This window comes from Pseudopodoces humilis, chromosome 4 (genome assembly GCF_049639895.1).
Source record: "Pseudopodoces humilis isolate 2021_Gansu_Grassland_sample_001 chromosome 4, ASM4963989v1, whole genome shotgun sequence".
NCBI lineage: Eukaryota > Metazoa > Chordata > Aves > Passeriformes > Paridae > Pseudopodoces > Pseudopodoces humilis.
Window position 1 is genome coordinate 69,740,314 of NC_142203.1, and position 20,104 is coordinate 69,760,417.

The 20,104-nt window shown below is 37.9% G+C and overlaps 1 protein-coding gene across 8 annotated transcripts in view; it reads left to right on the forward strand.

Annotated features, from left to right (window-relative positions):
• The window catches only part of UBAP2 (ubiquitin associated protein 2), a 129,732-nt gene that overhangs the window by 45,920 nt on the left and 63,708 nt on the right, over positions 1–20,104 (forward strand). For 6 of the 8 annotated variants that reach the window (XM_088053955.1, XM_088053954.1, XM_014259135.2 and 3 more), the window contains 9 exons: positions 5,172–5,224; positions 9,746–9,813; positions 10,850–11,039; positions 11,708–11,921; positions 13,371–13,642; positions 14,598–14,776; positions 15,841–16,048; positions 17,273–17,312; positions 19,846–20,029. In XM_088053955.1, the coding sequence (XP_087910081.1) occupies positions 5,172–5,224; positions 9,746–9,813; positions 10,850–11,039; positions 11,708–11,921; positions 13,371–13,642; positions 14,598–14,776; positions 15,841–16,048; positions 17,273–17,312; positions 19,846–20,029 (1,408 nt within the window). The remainder of the gene's footprint in view (positions 1–5,171; positions 5,225–9,745; positions 9,814–10,849; positions 11,040–11,707; positions 11,922–13,370; positions 13,643–14,597; positions 14,777–15,840; positions 16,049–17,272; positions 17,313–19,845; positions 20,030–20,104) is intronic. The other 2 variants (XM_005530389.3, XM_014259136.2) reach the window with 1 other exon arrangement.

Below are 20,104 nucleotides of genomic sequence, written 5' to 3' on the forward strand. Positions count from 1 at the left end.
GTTTTTTCCTCACTTGGGAGCCACTGAATGAATTTCTTTAACTGCAGTGATGGTTGACTCTTCTGATCTCTTCATTGGTGAAGAATACTCAGGTGATTTTTCATCAACTTGTGTGTCAAGAGTGGAAGGTGATCTTGAAGGGCAGAGTGTGCTCTGTTGAGCTCTGCTGTCAGCCACTTGAGAGGCAGCTTTCTGAATGTCTTACAACCCATTTTCCACTTAACCAGAGAAGACAACAACAGGCTCAAAGTTATGGAGGCCTGTTAAGCAGCTGTCTTGTCACTCTGATTGACTTCTAAACCAGTGGAAGAGTGGCTTTGAGCATATCAGTGGTTGTTAATGGGAGCATTCTTGCCAAATATGGTATCTTTCTAAGGAATTGCTTTTTAAACTACTTGTTGCTGTAGCACAAATAGAAATACACCTTTCGTTTTCACTCAAGATATCTAATGTCTTGAAAATGCCTTTGGGGATTCTTACCTTATTGTTTGCTACCTGTCCGTGAGGAGCAGGGTTTGTTATCACAAGTTTTGTAGAGGCTATAAGGTTAACTAAGTAAAGAAAAATCTGTATGAAAGGTGCTAGGAGATTGGACCAGAGGTAGAGAATCACTGGTTTGTTACTACTGATTGCAGCTGTAAGGGTGTAGCTTATGTATGACTTGTGCTCTACTTCTGAAATGAACTTGAGTGTTCTGAGACCCTCCCTCCTAACTCAGAGTAGCCTCCAGGTGTCTCTGTTAGAGCACCTCTGTCTCCTTGCACCTCTTTAGCGTTCATTAAGGGAAGAAATCTGCCTAAGAATAAGAGTAGCTTGGTGTGGGTAAGCAGATCCCTCTAACAGCACAAATATGTCACCATGAGACGTGTGCTGCTGACAGTGGTGGAAATTGAGTTTTGATGTGTGGAATTTCTGTTCAGATGCCAAGCACATTTTTGCTGTTCACCAACAACCACACTGGATTTCAATAACACAGCTTAAGGCATGCATGGAAATTTGGAAGCATTGTAGGAAGAAAAGCTGTGAGAAGGCATTTGGGAATTTTCCCTGGCCTTGTCAGATGAATGAATGAATACCTTTGAGGTATGAATGAGTGGGTGTCATTGTGAGGGAGTTCCTCCAAAATTACTTGGTTGCTGGAAAATTAAAGCAGACTAGGTAAATGTGAATGTTCTTGTTGGGTGTTAAGTACCTTTTTGTTGCTAATCTTAATTTACTTCCAAATGAAAAAGGCACAGTAAGTGACAAAACAAAAATATCTCTCTAAAGAATGCTTTCTTTTATGGTGTTGCTTCTTTAGACAAGCCCTAGGAATATCTGAAAGAAGTCCCTGGGCCAAAAGGAATCACATCAGAAAGAGCTTTAAAATTGAATCATCAGTTTTCTCCAAGTGGGTAGCACTTTCAACCTTGTGATGGAAAGCATCTTGAGGGTTTTTAGAGGAAGCTACAGCTGGAGTGGTAATTTTAAAGCAGAAGAGACTGCTGGGAAGGAACATAGAAGCAGTGCTATGGGGGGACAGTGGCAGACAAGGTATGGGGCTGGAAGTGTATTGCATAAAGTTGATCATTAATTGACTTATTAATCCCAAATATTAATTTTCAGGTTTTTGCCCTAAATTTACAGTGCTGTTTTCTTACTTACAAATCAATGACCCCGTTAAATTCCCATTGGGGAGCTAACTAAAGTTTTGAATGCGTGAACTACATGTGAATGGAAAACTATAAAGCTTGCAGTGGGCTTTATAAATGTCAGGTAAGAGTTTTTAGAGGAAGGACAGGAAGGAAGTCCCTCTCTTTATTCTTTGTTACCCAGTCCCATTTCTTATTTCATCTTGAAAGAAGGTAAACAATATTAACTCACGCTATTACTTGCAAAACTAGTGTCTTTCATCTGCAGTTACATTAAAGAGGAGTAATGGGTAACTGCCTATAGAAATAAGAGATCTTTGCTTATCAAAATATTTTCTGAAGACATCATACAAATCTTTGTGACATTCTGAGTTTACTAAGTATTTGTTCCTTTAGCCAGTGCTGGGGAAATTAATATTTTCATTAAAAATAAATACAGTATTTGTTTCCAAAATGTAGTTTCTGTCATCTGTACTCTGAAACTGCTCTAGAACCACACGCCCTGAATTGTTGCAGGTGCAAAGGCCTGACAATAACTTGAATAGTGTTTCTAGCTGCACCGTTGTATAATCCAGTAGAAAAGCTAGCTGGTTCTGTGAAGGCAAAATTTAGTGTTGGTTGAAATATAGACCGAAAGGCAAGTCTTTAATAGTTCATAACATTTAAGTATTATTGTATTCCAAATAATACAGCGTCTTTCTGCATCGTAATTTATATAATGTACAGATGAAAGGCAAAGAGAAGGGACAGATAAAGAGAAACAAAATTACCAATCCTCCTCCAAAAGGAAATAAACTTGAGCAGCATGATTCCTCTCCTACCTTTTTTGTTGTGTACCATGCAGTGGGAGAAAATGAGTGCAAATCACAGCAGTTCTTATACATAAATTATATTGGAGGTGCTCACTTCTCAAAGTTGATTGTAAAATGGCCTTGGGTTCCGGTAATTTACTCAACATCTCTTTGATAGGGTTTCATAGGTTTCATGGAAAAACTTCTTTTGTTACCTTAGTTATAAACAGCTTTAAATTTCTCTGAAACTGAAGCATTACAAGAAATAAAAAATAAATTATAGAGTAACTTCCAAGAGGAACAGTTGTGTTGGAACAACCAAGGAAGTTGGTGTTTGGGTTTTTGTTTTTTTGGGGTTTTATGTTTGGTTTTTTTCAATATCTGCTGTAAAAGTCAGAAGGAACATTTTAAGGAAATCTTTAAGTCTTTCTAGAAGGCAAATCCAACAGGAAAGAACTAGTACATAAGTTGGGCATAGACTAAGTTAAGTTTATTTTGGGGTTAATATCAATGATTATTCAAATAAAGGGTAAAAAATAAGTAGTGTGACAGGAAGAGAATTGGAGGAACATGGCTGAAGACTCATCAAAAAATATGTATTCTATTTTTATTGGCTTGTCAACTTTCTAAAACTGAACTTGTTACAAAGAGAAAGAGGAAAGGGTCACAAATAACCATCTAGGTTGAAGCTTGTATGACAAGGATCCTTGAAAATGCAAAGCATACTTTTGATGGAAAAGAGAACTCTTGAATTGTGTTGCTTTGCAAAGCTTGGGGGAAAGATTGGGAAGAGGATGCATGAGTTGCAATAAGGCCAAGGTGGATTTTGGATTAAAAAGAAATTAATGCACCTGTGGCAAGATCTGACTTAGAAATTCCATCAATAGGAGGAAGGCATTTGAAAACTGGATTTAGTGCAGAGAAGAGTACTGAAAAAACTGAGAGTGGAAGGATTGAATTGGGAAGGAAGAGAGTTAGTAAATGACAGTAGTGAACTTGGCAGCTTGGGTAAACTAATAAAAGGATGAAAGGCTGTACACAGCATTTAAAAGAGTAAACCCTCAGAACTAGTTTTATCAGAGGGAACAACAGATAATTGTTTAAATTGGATGTCAGAAAAACATCACAAGTATTATTCCAAGTAAGTTTGGTCTCCCAAAGGTGGTGCAGTCTGACCTATTACTCAAGAGTCTGACTTGATGTATCTGAGTTCTTTTAGTGTTTATTTTATCAGACTCCAAGCTCTGTTTTAGTGTTCTGGTGTCAGTGCAAGGCTTGTTTTCTGGAGAAAAACAGCTTCTCATTGGGCTTTTTCCTCCTTTTCAAAGTTTCTGTTGAAATGTGTGGATTACTCTAGAAATTTGAGGCATTGTAGTAGTTTTGTTACAAGGCATGGTTATTCATAAAAACATCAGCCCTGATTGGGGGACCTTTACTAAATTGTGAGCATAAGATGTTTCAGGCAACTCTACATTGCTCCACAGAGCCCACACAGAGCGGATGTTACTTTGCTCAGGACCTGCCAAATAATTTTGGATTCCAAGGTATAGTCCCCCTCTCTTCCCACCACTGTGTGTAACCTTCATGGTCAGCCCATTTGCCTGAACTGGCACTGCTTGACCCTCCTCTGCCAAAACCTCCTCTGGTGTTGTGGGGTACAAGAGGAAGCACCAATGCAGTGCTGGCATTGGTACCTGGTGGCTTTGATGCTGTCTTTGGGGCACTTGTTTCTGGATTAATGCATCTCAGATAGTTCCTGGTTAAGTGAAAGGAGATGATTGAAGCAGTAGTCCTTTTGCTTTTGTACTTGATCCAAGGTGTTGGCAGCACTGCCTTTGGTGCTGGTGTTTTCTTTGCTCTTGGTTGCACAGTTTACACAAAGGTTCTGGTTGTTGCTGGGATAACCTTCCCTGTACTGCTGCTGGTCAAGGCCTTCAGTCTGTTTATTGCTCTTGCAGCATTTCTGTACCTGCTGTTTCCTACAGAAGGGGTTGGGTTTTTGCATTCATAGGATTGTTTTCTGTAGTTTTCCTATTTCTGCATGCTGCACTGTCCTCCAGGGTTTGCCAAATCCACTCTGCCACAAGTTATAGGAAGTGTTTTTTAGATACAGTGGAAATTTAAAGACTGTCCTGCTACTGTTGTAAGAATTGTAAGAATGTTCTAAAATAAATTGCTCTCTCAGGGTATGGAATTGGAGTTGTTCTACTCTGAGGAATGAGTTAACAGTTTGGAAAGTAGCTTCCACAGGCATAGCTTGAGTCTTGAAATTGAATGTGTTGAAAGCAGGATTATGGGTATTGGAGCAGGTATTGTGGTTGTGTTTTGTTCTGTATGAATTTGTGCATGAAACTAGGGGATACTGCAGGAGGGTTGAGTAACCTCTTACTCTCACTGGACCCATAGGAGGAAGTTCTTCCAATGTTTGGAATTAATCTCTGGGTGCAGATGTGCGTCCATGCTAATTAAGTCCAGTACCATAGTGGTTAAGAAATTCCTGAAATCAGAATTTAAGTCCAGGGGGGGATGGAGGAGTGGTGGTGTTTCCCTCCCAAAATTTTAATTCTGCAGACCAGTTTCTTAGAGCTTCCAACCATGTTTTCAAATACGTCTCCAGTCTCCATTTCCTTGCTTTATGTTTCACTGATAATGAAAACAAGACTGCTTGTAAACCGGAAGGATTGAAACACATTGTTGTGCCTTTAACTTGCATCTGTTCTCTTTCTTTCTTTTTTCCCAATTATAATAGGAGCATGGAAAAACTCAATAGAAGAATGGACAGCAGAAGACTGGAATGAAGATGTAAGTGCAGCTAGTTGGATATACTGATTGATTATTTATTCTTTTCAGAGTTTGTGTTGTGTTCAAAAACTAAGTATTTGAAGTAACCCATTATTTCAGGTTTATTTTCAGAAGAGTGAAAATAAGTCATCCCTTTTGCCTCTTCCTGCAAGGTGTAATGTCAGTTATTCCTGGAAATGTATGAATGTTTTCATGTAACTATATGGAAACTCCATCCTTACCTAATGACAGGGATATATCTTTTGAGAGAATTGAAAGAAACTCTTAAATTCCTAGTTTTTGTGTATCAATTCATGTCATCAACAGCTGACATAATTTAAACCTGTCCTCTGTTTCTTCAGTATGTGGTGAAGAATGTATGAAATGTATGGGCTTTTCTCACCCCTGTTTGATGCTGGTACAATACAGCATTTGTAATATGGGAGAGGTGTTGAGCAATGCTGACCAGGGATAGAATTCGTTTTAAATAGTTACTAGAGCTGAATAATTTGCAAATGAATTTTGAAATCTCCAGCCCAATGTTAATTTTTATTAATTTTGGTTCCTGGAAAAATCCCTATGACCTAGCAGAAAGTTGTCTGCTAATATTCAGAAAGACTGAATGAATTGTCAAGGTGCAGATACATTAGCCCAAAATGTGCGCAAAAAATAAAAAGGGGAAAAATATGTTATCTTTTGTTCTAAAATAGTCTAAAAATATGTATATTTTTATTCCTAAAAATAATTGCAAAACATCACAAAACATATTAGTGTATTGAAATCTTTGCAAATTTTGGGAAATCTGTTACAGAAGGACCCTATTGAATGTGGGCTTTTGTAGGAGGGCTATTAGTCTGCCCGGTCCAGTGCCACATGCCATCTAGTGCCTCAGTTAATGACTGTGAAGTAAAACTAAAATAATTGCTTAATAAAATATTAGTGAAATACAAAAAGAATTGGAATAGCATTTGAAAGTAAGTCAGTCATGTGGTGAGATTTGGACCTCTGCTAGATTTGACCTGTTCCAATGAAAAATACTTTAATATAGCCAAGTATCCATTTGTTTTATAGAAATAAAGACACACCTTCAGAACAAAGGCCTGGTGTCTGGGAAACGGCAACGCAAAAGTTTTCAGGACTGCAGTGGATGGTGAAAAAAGCTCAGCATGAACTGATGCTGTATCAAAAAAGCTCCTATTGTAGTCTTTTTGCCTATTGGCACTCTTCCCCATCTCTTAGTCATTCTTGGGTTATGTTTCTGTATGTAGATGCTCCTGAGCTTGATCCTTAAGCATCAAATCCAATTTCTCATTGCTTTTAGAGGTGAAAAAATGTGTATAACAGATGAAAATATCTGATCAAAGATCCTTGAGAAGGGAGATTTCAGTTTAGGGAGTCTGAAAGGGTTAGTTTAGCAGAGTGGTATGAACCTGTGTCTGCAAAATGGATCCATGCATTTAAGCGTGTAACAAACAGTTCTACTGGCATGACTATTGATTAGAAGAACCCAGTAAACTGATATATTTGCTGTCTGCAGGGAAAGGTGTTTTTCTGAAGAATATTTCTGTTTAAATGTGATGTTCTCTAGTCAGATTCAAGTTATGAGCAAGTGAGTGAAATTTAACATTGTTTGACCCAAGAAGAATTAGGTCTTTGTGACCTAATAGTCCTGTCTGGTCCTTATCTTCTGCAGTGAGTATTGAACAAGTATAATAGGTTGTCAAGGCGCTATTAAATAGAATGGAAACTGCTTGCAGTGGAAGTAGGAGCTTGTATTTTGTTACAGGGATATTCAAGGTGTGAACAATAAAGGGCTAGACAAATATTGAGGTACTTTAGATGGCTCTGGATTTTGCTCTTAAAATTGTGATTATGCTTTCATAGCTAAAGAAACTAAAATTTAACTACAGAAACTGTTCCAAATGAGAGAAATAGAATAAATACAAACTGCTGGAAAGTGGGTGATGGCAAACATTTTCTGTGTAGTGTTGGTAGTACTAGTTTTTATTTGACACCACAGCAACACTTTATTTTTATAAAAAAGGAAAGAAAAAAAAGAGGGTATTTTGGTGGAAGTGGTTTCTTTACCAGGAAACAGCATGAGAAGTTGTTTTAATTTCTTTACATTCACTACATCATACCAAAACAGTAATAAGCTTTCTTTTTTATTTCTGATTTGTGGATGTTGAGTTTCTTTGAGGATGCCAGAGTCTATTTTCCTCTTCTTCTTACCGTTCCTGTACTCCTTTAGGGCTTGATAGGTAGTTGTCAAGTGCGTTGTCTGTTTGGTGATTGGAGAATGATTTTACCATAGGAACAGGAGCTGGAAAGCACGGGCATTTCACTGCAGATGGAGGACATACCCCTGTGAGGCCAACACCGACAAATGGCTCACAACCATTCGTTCAGTTCTGGGAAAATGCCTCAGTGAAAGATTTGTGAGTGTAGTGTGCAGCGAGCATAATGGCTTGATTGGGAGCTGCAAATACTACTTCTGAGAAATACTAAATATATCTGTGTAATAAAACTTTTCAGCTGCTGCAGCACGAAACGTGTTTTGATGAATGTGGTAATCTCTGCAGAGTCCTGAATTAAGTGCTTGATTGGACCTTGTGGCAGTGAGTTTGCCACAGGGTGTAGTGTAAACCTCAATATAACTGAGCTGTTAGCTGGAGACTTTTGTTTGCATGCTGGTTCATCTGTAGAGAGCATTTACTCTCTCACACATCAAGCATGCATTTGTGCTGTCACAAACATCCCCAGTCTCCTTAATTTGCTTAATTTTTGGAGTTCATAAGTGTTTGTCCATGGTTAGTTTTTTCCTGGTTACCCAAGTGTGAGAAGCTGTTGACATTACAAAGAATTTAATATTTAATCAAGAGATTGCAGAGCATAGAGTGCTGCTTGTGTCATTAGCTGCCTCCCTGTGCTATGTGCTATGCAGGAATATCATAATACCCCAGAAAGTACAGTACACATTGCTCTAAAATAAAACACATGGTGGGGAAAGTGCTGAACAATAGAGGAACAGCCTTTTTAACTGAAATGTGCTTAAGTGGAATGTTCTTTCTTTGTTTTGGTCAGTACATGGAGTTGTGGGCTGTCAACATTAATCTTGGGACAAGTGATCCAGAAATGAGGGATTAAAGTGCATTGTGTTGGCAGCAAGGGAAGGGCAAGAAACGGAGGGATGAACTGTGGTAGTACCGATTTCTTCATGGCCTGGTGTGCTCCTTTCAAGAGGGTTCTGGGAGTGTATGTGAAATATCTCTGCTCTCCCGCTGAGTGGTCATTTGCTCCCAGTCAGCCCTTCTGTGCCCTTCTGAAATCAACAGTGTTTCATAGGAGACCCCTCTCATATGTCCATGTTCATGGATACACATGCTCTCGGTGGATGATACACATCCTGTGGGATGGCATATGAAATTGGCTCATGTCTGTGATGTCCTTTGAACTGTGCTGCTAGCAATGCATGCAATTAAAAATGCATCATTTCCTAGAAGAGCTGTATCAAATGGCACATTCTAAAGGTGTTCTTTGAATGGGTCTGTTATTCTTCAGTCAAAGACAATCCTACCAGAGGAACTAAGGGTGATTTTGTGAAAATTTAATTTAAAATAAAAATACTGTACATGCATATCTCTGTCTTGCTAAACCTAACCTGTACCGGTTTAAGACCTATTCTGGTTTGCAAGTACTCCTGTCAATAGAAACAGATTAGCCCTAGGAAGATGTAGCTGTTCAACTACTACTTTTTAAACAAGAAAAATTATTTAAAAATCTAACCACACAGCAAAAAACCAACCCCTTCTTTCCCCCAAAGTCTCAACCAGCTTCAGTTCCCCAGGTGCCTTCACAAGTATCTCTCTGTATTGTAACAGCATGGTGAAAACAGTGCAGCTTTCTACTGTGGGTGGTCTGACTTGTTATGTGAGTATGGGCATGGCCCTCATTTTATTACTGTTTCCAAGCTCCTGTTCTCAGAGCACTCAGTTAAAGACCTTATTGCCTCTCCTAACAGACCTGCCAAGAAAGAACCATGAGTGCTGGTTCACTGTACTTACCTGCCTCTGCTGGTGGTGAGGGCTGAAATGTCAGGTGCAAGGATACATGGAATGAGTGGGAGCAGTGCAATATGTTACATTGTGCAACAAGATTTATCAGAGGTGCTTTTTTGTGTCTGCACATTGATGGTAGAATAGCTGTCCCATTAATTGCTTTCTACTGGTGTATTTCAGTGAAACTGTTTCCCAAGCTGATGTAGTTGCATTGGTATGCTGTTATACACTGGTGCCTGTTTTCAGTAGGTCAAATTTCCTAACCCAACCCTCTGATTAAACAGTTACTTGATTCTGTGGAGGAGATTTTACTGAAGTTTGACTACATGTTTTTGTCTTTTTAAGCAGAGCTTCAGAGTAGCCATTTGTAATGATAGTTTGACTTTACTTTTATCTTGAAAGTGCATGACCAAAATGGAATTTCTGCAGATGTTGCAGGAGGGAAGTGTGAGCATGTAAAATTGTTCGCCCATCTCTTTTTCAGCTTTCTGAAACAAAAGTCTTCACTGCATCTTCTGTTCCAGCTGAAAATCATGTGACTCCTGGGCAAAGGTAAGCTCTTCTTACATGTTTTCCCTATACTTTAAAAACCTTCTCCTTGTCAGAGATTGGTTGAACTCATCTCAAAACTGAAAAAGCCTTGCTTGCAAATTGTTGTTTCTGTGAGTTCCTGAGTTAAGGTATTTTTGACTGTGAAAGTGGAGACAAATTTACCAAATGTGTGAGCATAACACATCTTCTGCATCAGGACTTCTTAAAGGCAGGAAGAAAAGTAGCTGGGAAGAAAAAATTTTTTGCCGTTCAAAAGGAAGTTCTGGCTTTAGTGTCCAGAAAATGGAAAGCCTGCCTTCGTAGATGCAGAAAGTTTTCAGAATATAGTGCTTTGACAAATGTGTTAAATGAAAGCTTGCACTGGCAAAATGGTGAATTCCCTGGTAAATATCACGGTTACAAGCATTTACTGATGATAGAGGGTTAAGATCCAGAACCAAAAATATGTCAGTTGCTGTCTTCCTTTGCTTGCCTTTGTCTTTGAATGCCTTACTGGTGATGTTGTGAAATCAGCTGCCTCCATTAGTGTCCTGTTCCTGGAGAGCACGTTAGAATTTAGTGATGAGGACTTCGGTAGTTGGACAGCACGAGATCTCAAAACTAAATAAGCTAATGGAGTCTATCCCAAATGTCCTGATTGTGGTATACTGCAGCAAAGTTTTCTGTATAATATGGATATGATGTGATATGATGAGGCATGGTGTTAGGTTGTATATAGTTTATATTTCTTTCTTTCTTAAAAGTAATATATTCATATGCTTTCTGTTCTGTTCTTCCAGTGGATGTCCCTCAAATGATGTTAGAAAATGTTATAGTTCTTCCACTCAGATTGGGGTGGGATTTTTGTTTGTTACTTACTAGCAAAAAACTCTCTTCTCTCTCTTTTGTATGACAGACAAAAAACATTTGAAAAGACTGCTAATCAGTAGTAATTCTGTTTCTGGGATGGCAGCTTTAGTATTGTTAGTACTTTCGTTGGTATCAGTCAGGTTTAATCACTGTGTTCATTCCAGACAAATTTCACTTTGTCTTACAGCATTGATTTGGTGACACTGCTTCAAAAGCCGGTGACATCTACCCAAGAGACAGAAGCCAACTCATATGAGTCTCCCCAGCAGCAGACCTTTGGCCAAGCCTTAGTATTCACAAATTCTCAGCATAGCACCCAGATGGCATCAGGAACAGGCAGCTCCAGTGCTGTAAACTCCTATTCTCCTCAAAGTCTGGTAAACTTATGTTATTCTTTCTAAATGTTTTGTTTTCTAAATGTTGTTCATGAATAAATATTTCAGGTTAAGCAACTTCTCCAGTGCTGGTCATTTCATGAGGTGTTCTGATACATGTTGAAAAAGCTGAAAATATATTTGAGTATCATTCGTTCCTTTCAACCCTGTCCCCCTCAAAAAAAAAAAAAAAAATTACTTTTTTCATTTTGCTAATTAGTTATTTCTGGGTTTACATGAAGCAGTTGTATTAATTTTTGATTAGAGAGCAGATGTGCTCATTGCTTGCTGATGTAGGATAAAATAATTTGTTGATAGTTAATAGTTCTAGGCCAGAAAACTGATGTTACTTCCATGCACATACTCAACTGCTTCTTGTGGAAGCATGCCTATTTCTGAGTCAGTTTTGAAGGTGTGAGATGAAGTGTTTATTCTCTAAAAATCAGTCCAACTATTAGTAAATCTATGATATTTTAAGATGCATGGGTTCAAATAAGTATTATTGTGATTACAGTAGTGGAAATTTTTACTGGTCATTTGTTAGTAATCTGGGTCTGAAAAGATTTTACTTGCTGTCAGATAGCAGGTGTAGACATTGACCCTATGATTATGTTCAATTATTAGTTAAAATATTAACTCCACTCCTTCCCCTCTTCTTTTTCTTTTGGTAGTCGGCAGTTCTTTGTTCTGGCTTTGGAGAGCTCAGATCCTCTAAATTGGCAAACTCTACTGGTTCCCAAATCTTGGACCAATTGAAATCACCAGGATTGGGTCAGTTTACATCTCACCAAACCAATAGCAGTTCTGCCACCACTAGCACAGTTGCTGCGTCATCCTGGGATCTAAAACCACCTAATACTCAGTCCTCAGTCCTCAGTCAGTTTGGTAAGTGCTTTGACACAGCTTCTTCTCTTTCTCTCTATATTAGTCAGTAAGATTTCTTAATGCCAATGATAGTGTAAAATACTTTAATGAAAGACTTTTTCTAAAAAATTTAATCCTAGTAATACAGTTACTTAAAACATTTTAAGTGTTACGCTTTGCTGGTAATAGACATCAAAAGTATATCATAAGCTAAGTTTTGTTAAGCTTAAACCTATAAATGTCATTACATCTTTAAAGTTATTGAGCCTCCCAGGACATGACATCTTTGATTTAGTGTGCTTGAATATTTACACAACTTTATTGGTGACTGTTTTTCAACAAGTACTGGAAAATACTTTCATTGCACCTATGCTGCTTTTAGCTGAGTGTAAAGTTATGTAGTTGTATTTTTGGGGTTTTTTTCCCATATTTTTTCTTCTAATCATTACATGATTTTTGAATGAGTACTATATAATTTCTTCATAATTCACATCATGCCTTAGTGTTCTTTCCATAGTGTGCTGTAAATGATTGAAGTTACTTGGTTTGTATATTTATAATTGTATGAATTTTTCATGTATTGAGTAAAATTAGCAACAACATTGAGAATGGCAGAAACTTATTTTCTGCAGAGTTTTTCCTACAGTATTCTCACTGTGAAGAGGATAGCTGTCGTGTCTTTTATATGTATGTATATGTCTATGTGTAAATAAGGAGCCATTGGTAGCAACTACTATATTTGACATGCAGAAATTCTAAGAAAAAAATTAAGTACATTTGAATGCATTCTAATGGACTTCACCTATTGAATAAAATCCCCTTCACACTGGAAATGCTGGAAGTCTCTGTGGTTGTTGACCAGTGCTTTAGGTCACTTCATGGCTTTCAGCATCTGAAAGGGAAGACTCGGGGAGAAAACCTGTTCATGTCTGGCATAATTTTGACTCTCGGCTGTTATGAGATAGTAGAAGACTTTCTGTGGTTTTTTAAATCTTCTTTGCAGGGGAAGGGAATCCTAAATCATAATACCTCTAAATTGCACCAACTCTTTACCCTTTGGAAGTAATCATGTTATATCAGTGGTATAACAGTTTATAAATATATAACAGATTACAACAGTTATTTGCAGTGAAACTTCAAGTGTTTGATTAAAATAGCCCATAACTGTTTTTGAGGACTTGTGTGTGATAATATTGTGACTGTGTAGATAGATTTTCATATTTTTGGAAAAAACTAAATAATGCTTGGCCACAGCTGTTTATTTCAAGTAGAAGATGTATCAACTGATGTCTTTATTAGTGTTAGAGTGGTAATGATCCATGTGAAACCCCTCTGATGTCTGAAAAGACTTGCAAATGCTGTAGAATCTTAACTAATAAGCATCAGCCAGATGCTTGCATAAAGAATGGAGCTTGAAGAGCAGAGTTCAATGCTTTAATTTTGGTATTTCTTTTTCCCATCACTGACCAGACTTTAAGTCCCAGCCTGAGCCATCTCCAGTTCTGAGCCAGCTGACACAGCGACAACAGCAAATGCAGGTGGTTCCTGTTCCTCCTCCTGGGCTGGAGTCATCCTCCTCCCAGATAAAACTACAAGAGCCATCACCAGTAGACACCTCCACAGCTGTTAGCAAAATACTACAGCTCCCCACTATCTCTATGGATAACCAGGCAGTGACTGTTCATCAAACCCAGCAGAAACAGATAAAACCACCAAAAAGGAGGATAACTCCAGCATCCAAGGTGGGTAGTTGAGTGGTGGCTTGTCAAAACTTGTGTCAGCAGTGGCATAGCCAGCAGGAGCAGGGCAGGATTGTCCCCCTGTACTGGGCACTGGTGAGGCTGCGCCTTGAATCCTGGGTCCAGTTCTGCATCCCTCACACAAGGAAGATGTTGAAGGGCTGGAGCATGTCCAGAGAAGGGAACAGAGCTGGGGATGGTCTGGAGCACAGGTCTGAGGACCAGCTGAGGGATTTACAGGGGCTCAGCCTGGAGAAAAGGGGGCTCAGGGAAAGCCTGCTCACTCTCTAGAATGGTGGAGATAGGTCTCTTCTCCCAGGTAACAAGTGACAAGACAAGAGGGAACAGCCTGAAGTTGCACTAGGGAAGGTTTAGATTGGATATTAGGAAAAATGTCATCATGAGGACCAGGCTGCCCACGTAAGTGATGAAGTTACCATCCCTGTAACTGTTTAAAAGATGTGAAGACATGGTGCTTAGAGACATGGTTTGGTAGTGCTGTCTTTAACAGTTGGACTTGATCTTAATGTTCTTGTTCAACCTAAATGATTCTGTTATTTGATTTGCTACATGTTTTATATAAATTGCTATGGAGAAGGAGACCAAAGACCTTGGTGTATTTCTTATTTATGAAGCACAAAATACTAAGCTGGATAGTTACTATAATATTACTATAATATAATATATACTCCATAATATTGTGGTGATACATTTTACAAGTACGTGGCTGGTTGCTCTGTATGGAAAATGGCTGTTGCTGAGTGGTTTTCAGGTTGACTTAGTAGCCACAATATGAATATTGGTGGAGTGGGGAGGGATGTACACAGATTATACTTCATTATTGTGGAATAGTATGGTTTACTCCTTCAGCTCCAGATGAGAGCAGAATCAGTGATTAATTTCATGTTGCAGATGCATGCAAAGGAATTACGATTTATTTTTTTTTTCTTCCTTTAAGATTCCTGCCTCTGCTGTGGAGATGCCTGGATCAGCAGACATGACAGGGTTAAATGTTCAGTTTGGAGCTCTTGAGTTTGGATCAGAGCCTACACTCCCAGAGTTTGGATCAACTTCAAGCAGTGAGAATACCAGCCAGGCGACCAACAATAGCTTATATTCAAAATCTGTGAAGTATGTGTGAGTTGACCTCCTGCATTCTCAGGTGTTCCTGAAGGGGCTCAAGTTTGTGCCAAAAACATCAAGACAGGGTTACAATGTAATGAGAGGGGAAAATATGATGACTTGTTTTCTGTGGACTGTATCTTAAATGATAAATTTCTTCTCTAATGATAATCAAAATCTCCCTGGATGGATAGATGCAAAGCTGGAGATTACATGAATATATATAACCTTTTAATAAGCTGTCCTTTATAGAATTTCTCATGTTAAATTGCCCTGATTTTCAAGGGTTTTGGGGGTTTCCTCTTCACTTCCCATGTTTTCTCCATTTGGTCCAGTAGAGCTGACCTTTGTACCATATATGTGTGTTAGTAGATGGGCACCAGATTACAGATCTGATGCTCTTACAGGGTGAGAAAATGAGAAAAGAAGCTAGGCTTTTTGTATGTAAAAGCTCTTACTGAAATGCTAAAACAGCCAATGATAAATGCCAGTGTACCAGTAAACCATTTTTAATTCCTTACTCATTGAAAAATCAGCATCATTAAAAAGCTTCCTGAAGTTAATTCAGAAATATTAATAAAAGTGAACTTTCACATAACTTTTAGTTTATACATGATATTTAAACTATTTGGAAAATAAAACATTCCTGCATATTTTAAAGTAATTTTCAGCTCTTTGCATAATTCATTCTGTAACTTTAGAATTCTATTGTAAAAAGATATTCATCAAATACCAGACTTGAGCAATTCAGCTTGTTTAAAAAAGAAAGATTATGATCATTAATTTACCCTTGGAAAAGGTAGAAATAAAATGAAAAGTGCTTGTGTGTTAATTTGTGTCTTGGTTGGGCTGGAATGAGGAAGGTGAATGGTGCTTAGTGCAGCTGATGTTTTGAAGCAGTGATTAGTGAGGACCAAAGCAATATTAGAATTTTATTTTGCGTGCTTAGATTTTCTAATATATATATAGTGTCGATTTTTCTGTGTGTTTAAGGTAGTTCTAGATAGCTATATAGGAGCTGATGTTTTCATTAAGATATTTGAAATACTTACCAGATGATAAATAATTCTTTTTTCCAGTGATCCTTTGAATACCTCTTTGCCAAAATCCAATACAGTACAGGACTCCACCTACACAACCTCTGTCATCAGCTCTTCCAGTCTGACCTGCTCATCCCAGAGCACTAGCCCCATAACAACTTCCTCCTATGACCAGACTTCTGTGCATAGCAGGATAGCGTACCAAAGCTCCATGGCTCCGTCTGAACCAGCCCCTGTTGCAGTTACGGTGAGTTCGTTACAGAAACAGGACCGTGAAAAGGGGGAATATTCTTACCAGTGTTAGGTTTGTATTCCCCTGATACATTAATCCTTTAAGCAAGCCAAGTGGTATTTTGATTGCCAAGCCCACCCTCTTACTTGTTTTTGCTTTTCCTGATGTGTAGTCATTTTTGGTAACACTGTATTTGGGATATAAGAGCCTCTGCTTTTATGGGTTTTGACTTATTAAATTGTTGTTTGACCTTTTTTAGAAATACTTAAAAATACTTTAAAAAATAAAAAAAATACTTTAAAAATACTTAAAAATTCTACTTGAATTTCCTTCCCTGAAGCTAAGGAACTGTCTCTGTATGTAAATATTAGTTATGGTATTTTGCCATAACTTGACAGTTTCTATACAAAGGTATATTATTTATTAATAATATAATTAATTTATATGGCACCTAGCAAATGGGTCCCAAATTTTTTTGGCCCCTTCAGCATTACTTTTCTGTTGTATTTAAACACTAGTGCGAATTAGTTTCATGTGTTATTTTAATAAGCATAAGGAGAGGTCTAATATAGGACAAGAAATCTCTTTGGCAATTCAGACACACCTGCTCTCTTTGTAGATGGAATGTAGGTTTGTTGTAAAAAAACTGAGTTTATTAAATGTTTTAGGAACTTGTGAGAGTTTGTAAGTTTATTTACTTCTGGCCTTTGTTACGTGTTGGCTCAGTCACACTTGTCTTCTGCACTAGCTCGTATGTACTGGTGAGGATCAAGCATAGACTATCCACTTCTGTACTCCAGCGTTATCCAAAAAACATCTGGTGCTTCTCAAGTCTTATCTTTCAATGGAAAAAAATTGGCGTCTCTGTGTAACTTGGATAGTTAAAATTGTGAGTTACATTAGATCAAAAGCACAACCATTTCCTATATGTTAATGCAATTCCTTCTTTCATATTGATGTGAACCTGAAGTTTATGTTATATACAGTACATGGGAAGGTCTGCTGCTGATGGGTGTATTATGGGAAATATATGGGTTTCTCTATATTCAGGACACCTTGCACTTGAGACAACTTTATGATGTAGTTTTTTTATAGGCAGTAAAAATTTAATTTTCTGCCTTGTTGTTCAATTTAGTATGAATATAGAATTTGCATGAAGCATGTTCGATGTGTGATTCAGTCTCAGCATTTAATATACCTCTAAGATGATTTTTTAATTAATTTCTTCTTTGTTTACAGAATGGGCACAGTGGTGTTAGGACACAGGCAACACTTGACAGTAAGTTTTCAAAGCTTGGTTGAGCACAGGACTTTCTGTTCATTCTTTGCTTCTTTCTGTGCACACAAGCGTAGCAGTGACATTGGGTTCAAGATTTTATATTGTTCTTCATGGCTAATTTATGGCTGACCATTTGACTTTGTGTTTGCATAAAATGCTGCTTGCTTCTTGACTACAATTGAAATATGACAGCAGGTCTATTAAATCTACAAACCTAAACAGCCTTAGAATTAGGGAAGCTGCTTTGATGCTGGTTCTCCTTTTGAATTTACCTGCCAAAAATTATTTAATATAAAACAAAAATGCAAAATTAAAAATAAATATGAAATTTTTTAGCAGTTCTTTGAGTTGTGAGTTGGGAAGCTGCAAATAGTATTTAGCTGTAATGAAACAAAATCACATTCTTTGAGTGCACCTCTCACTAGATACAGTTCTGTCTCTGCCCTCTTAGAAGCCTGTGGGGAATAAAGGTGAGGGACATGTTCCTTCTTCTGAGTTTCTTGATACCTTGCAAACAATACCCCAGTATTAACTCTGGTATATGTGTTAGTTACTTCATCTTGGTCTGTTTCCAATGTTGCATGGACCTGTAGCAGGGCTGCAGCTCTCTACTTGGGAGTTAAAATAATTATAGTATTCACTTTTCTGATCTTTGTTCTGCTCTGTGGAAGTTTTCAGGGACAGTGGGGTGAATTAATATCTTAATATCTTCCAACACCTCAATTTTAGGTCTAACCTCCTCTCCTCTTAAACATCTCTTCAGGTAGGCCATTAGTGGGACAGTGAAAAGTTGAATTTAAAGGAGCAGGAGTGTATGCGCTCCAAGAGTTACTATGTAAAAGATGGACCTATACTAAGACAGCTTTTCACCATGAAAACTTTTACAGAATTAATAAACAATTTATAAAATTCACTGTAGAACCTTTTTTTCTACAGAAAATAAAGATCTGAGAATTCCTAATACTTTTGTATTCTGTAATAGATTTATTAGTCTCTTTTCCTATGCCAGTTCTCCTTTGAGAGCATTTCTGTTTTCTTCTTCCATTGAGTCTATTTTATTCATCCAAATTATTTTGAATTTGTCTTAACTTTTGTAAGTACATTTTCCCTTCTGTATGTGCTATGATGTTAGTTGTTAATCTCTCTTCTTTGCTGTTTTTCTTTAATACCCACGTCTTGAGCTTTCTAAATCCTTAATTCTAAGTACAGCTGATGTGTTTTACTTCTGACCATCCTACTTGTCTCCTGGTCTTCTTTGTCTTGCACATTGCATTCAGGCATCTTGTAGGGGATCTTAAGATGGTGATTTTTGTCCCAGTTGAGGACATCTACTTTTACTTCAAGATGAGAATCCTGCTCTTATGTCAAGAGTTTTAAATGCTATTTACTCCTTTTTTATATGAGTTTCACCAGGAGTTATTAGGTGATATAGTTGCTGCCTTCGTAACCATGTTTGTCACTTGGATTTTCTTCTCTAAGAGGTCATACTTATTACCAAAGCTAGGACCTCTTGATTGCTGTTTGCATTGCAAACCAACAACCTGACTTTAGTCATTTAAGTAGGAAATCAAAGTGAATAAACTCTAATACATAACTTCCAAGTGTGTATTTGATTTTTGTTTAGTGACCAGTCTAAAAGTGTCTTCACATATCTTACGAGTTAGTGATGATCCACTGGGTAGTGGTCCCTGTTGTAGTGTGGGAACATGGCCCAGCAGAAGGTAGGGCTCAACTATTTTCCAAGTTTTATTGGTGTGTGTCTCTAATTCTTTGTTATTTTTGTAGGAGAAGAAATAAGTGAAACAGCTGGGAATCATGTTGGGCAGTAGAGTTTTTATGCATCTTATTACAGTATAGTGATTCTATAAACAAGTTTTAATATGTGAAGCCTAGAAAGTGTAAGATAAAACCTAACACTTTTTATTATCTGAGTAAAGTGAGTCAATATTTGACAGCTCCTTAGCCATAAAAAATGCTTAATGCTGTGCTCAGTTCTGGTGTTTCATTGTAGCTTTTTTCATTCTACTGCAATAGACTTTTGACTGAATATACCAAAATGATAAGTTGTTATCTACCCCTGTACTCCAGCAATCTCAGTCAGATCACCAAAGGTGCTGTGTGGGATGGAATGAAGAAACAGAGCTGTAGGTGAAACTAGATTTGTACAGTGCCTTGAAAAGGCAGGAATGACTTGTGTATGCTGAACCAAAAGCAAGGAATTTTAAAATTACTTGAAAGCCTAAATTAGTAATCCAGATAGTTGCAGGTGATGTGCTGAAGATAGTAGTTTACTATGTGTGTAGCAGTGATAACTGTAAATTTATTATAAGTAGAGAGCTTAAAGGGAAAAAAATGGTAGTTCTGTTGTGTTTGAATTTTCCTTCATAGCCAAATTGCTTGATGTGGTTACCAGTTCTTAATGGTCAGATTTTTGCAGACCAAGGGGAGAGTGCTACTGTGTTCCTGCCATCTGGGCTGAGATGTAAAGCATGCTGGAATTTTCATTTGAGTGCCTCTTTTTAACTTGTTGCAGCTACTTCTTCAGTTGCAGCACCTAAGACAGAGCCTTCTCCTTCACTACCTTCAGCTGGTTCTCTGCCTAGTGTGGCATCCACCACGGCCTCTCTTCTGCCTTCAGCATCACAGCATGTGGCAGCGTTACCCAGCTTGCCTCAGTCCAGTGATCTGGCCAGCAGCTCACTCTCCCAGCTGAGCAGGTACAGTAGAGTTGTGATAAACTGAGGGGGTCAGTTTTAGGGATAGGACAGGTGTAAGGGTGGTTCCAATATGGG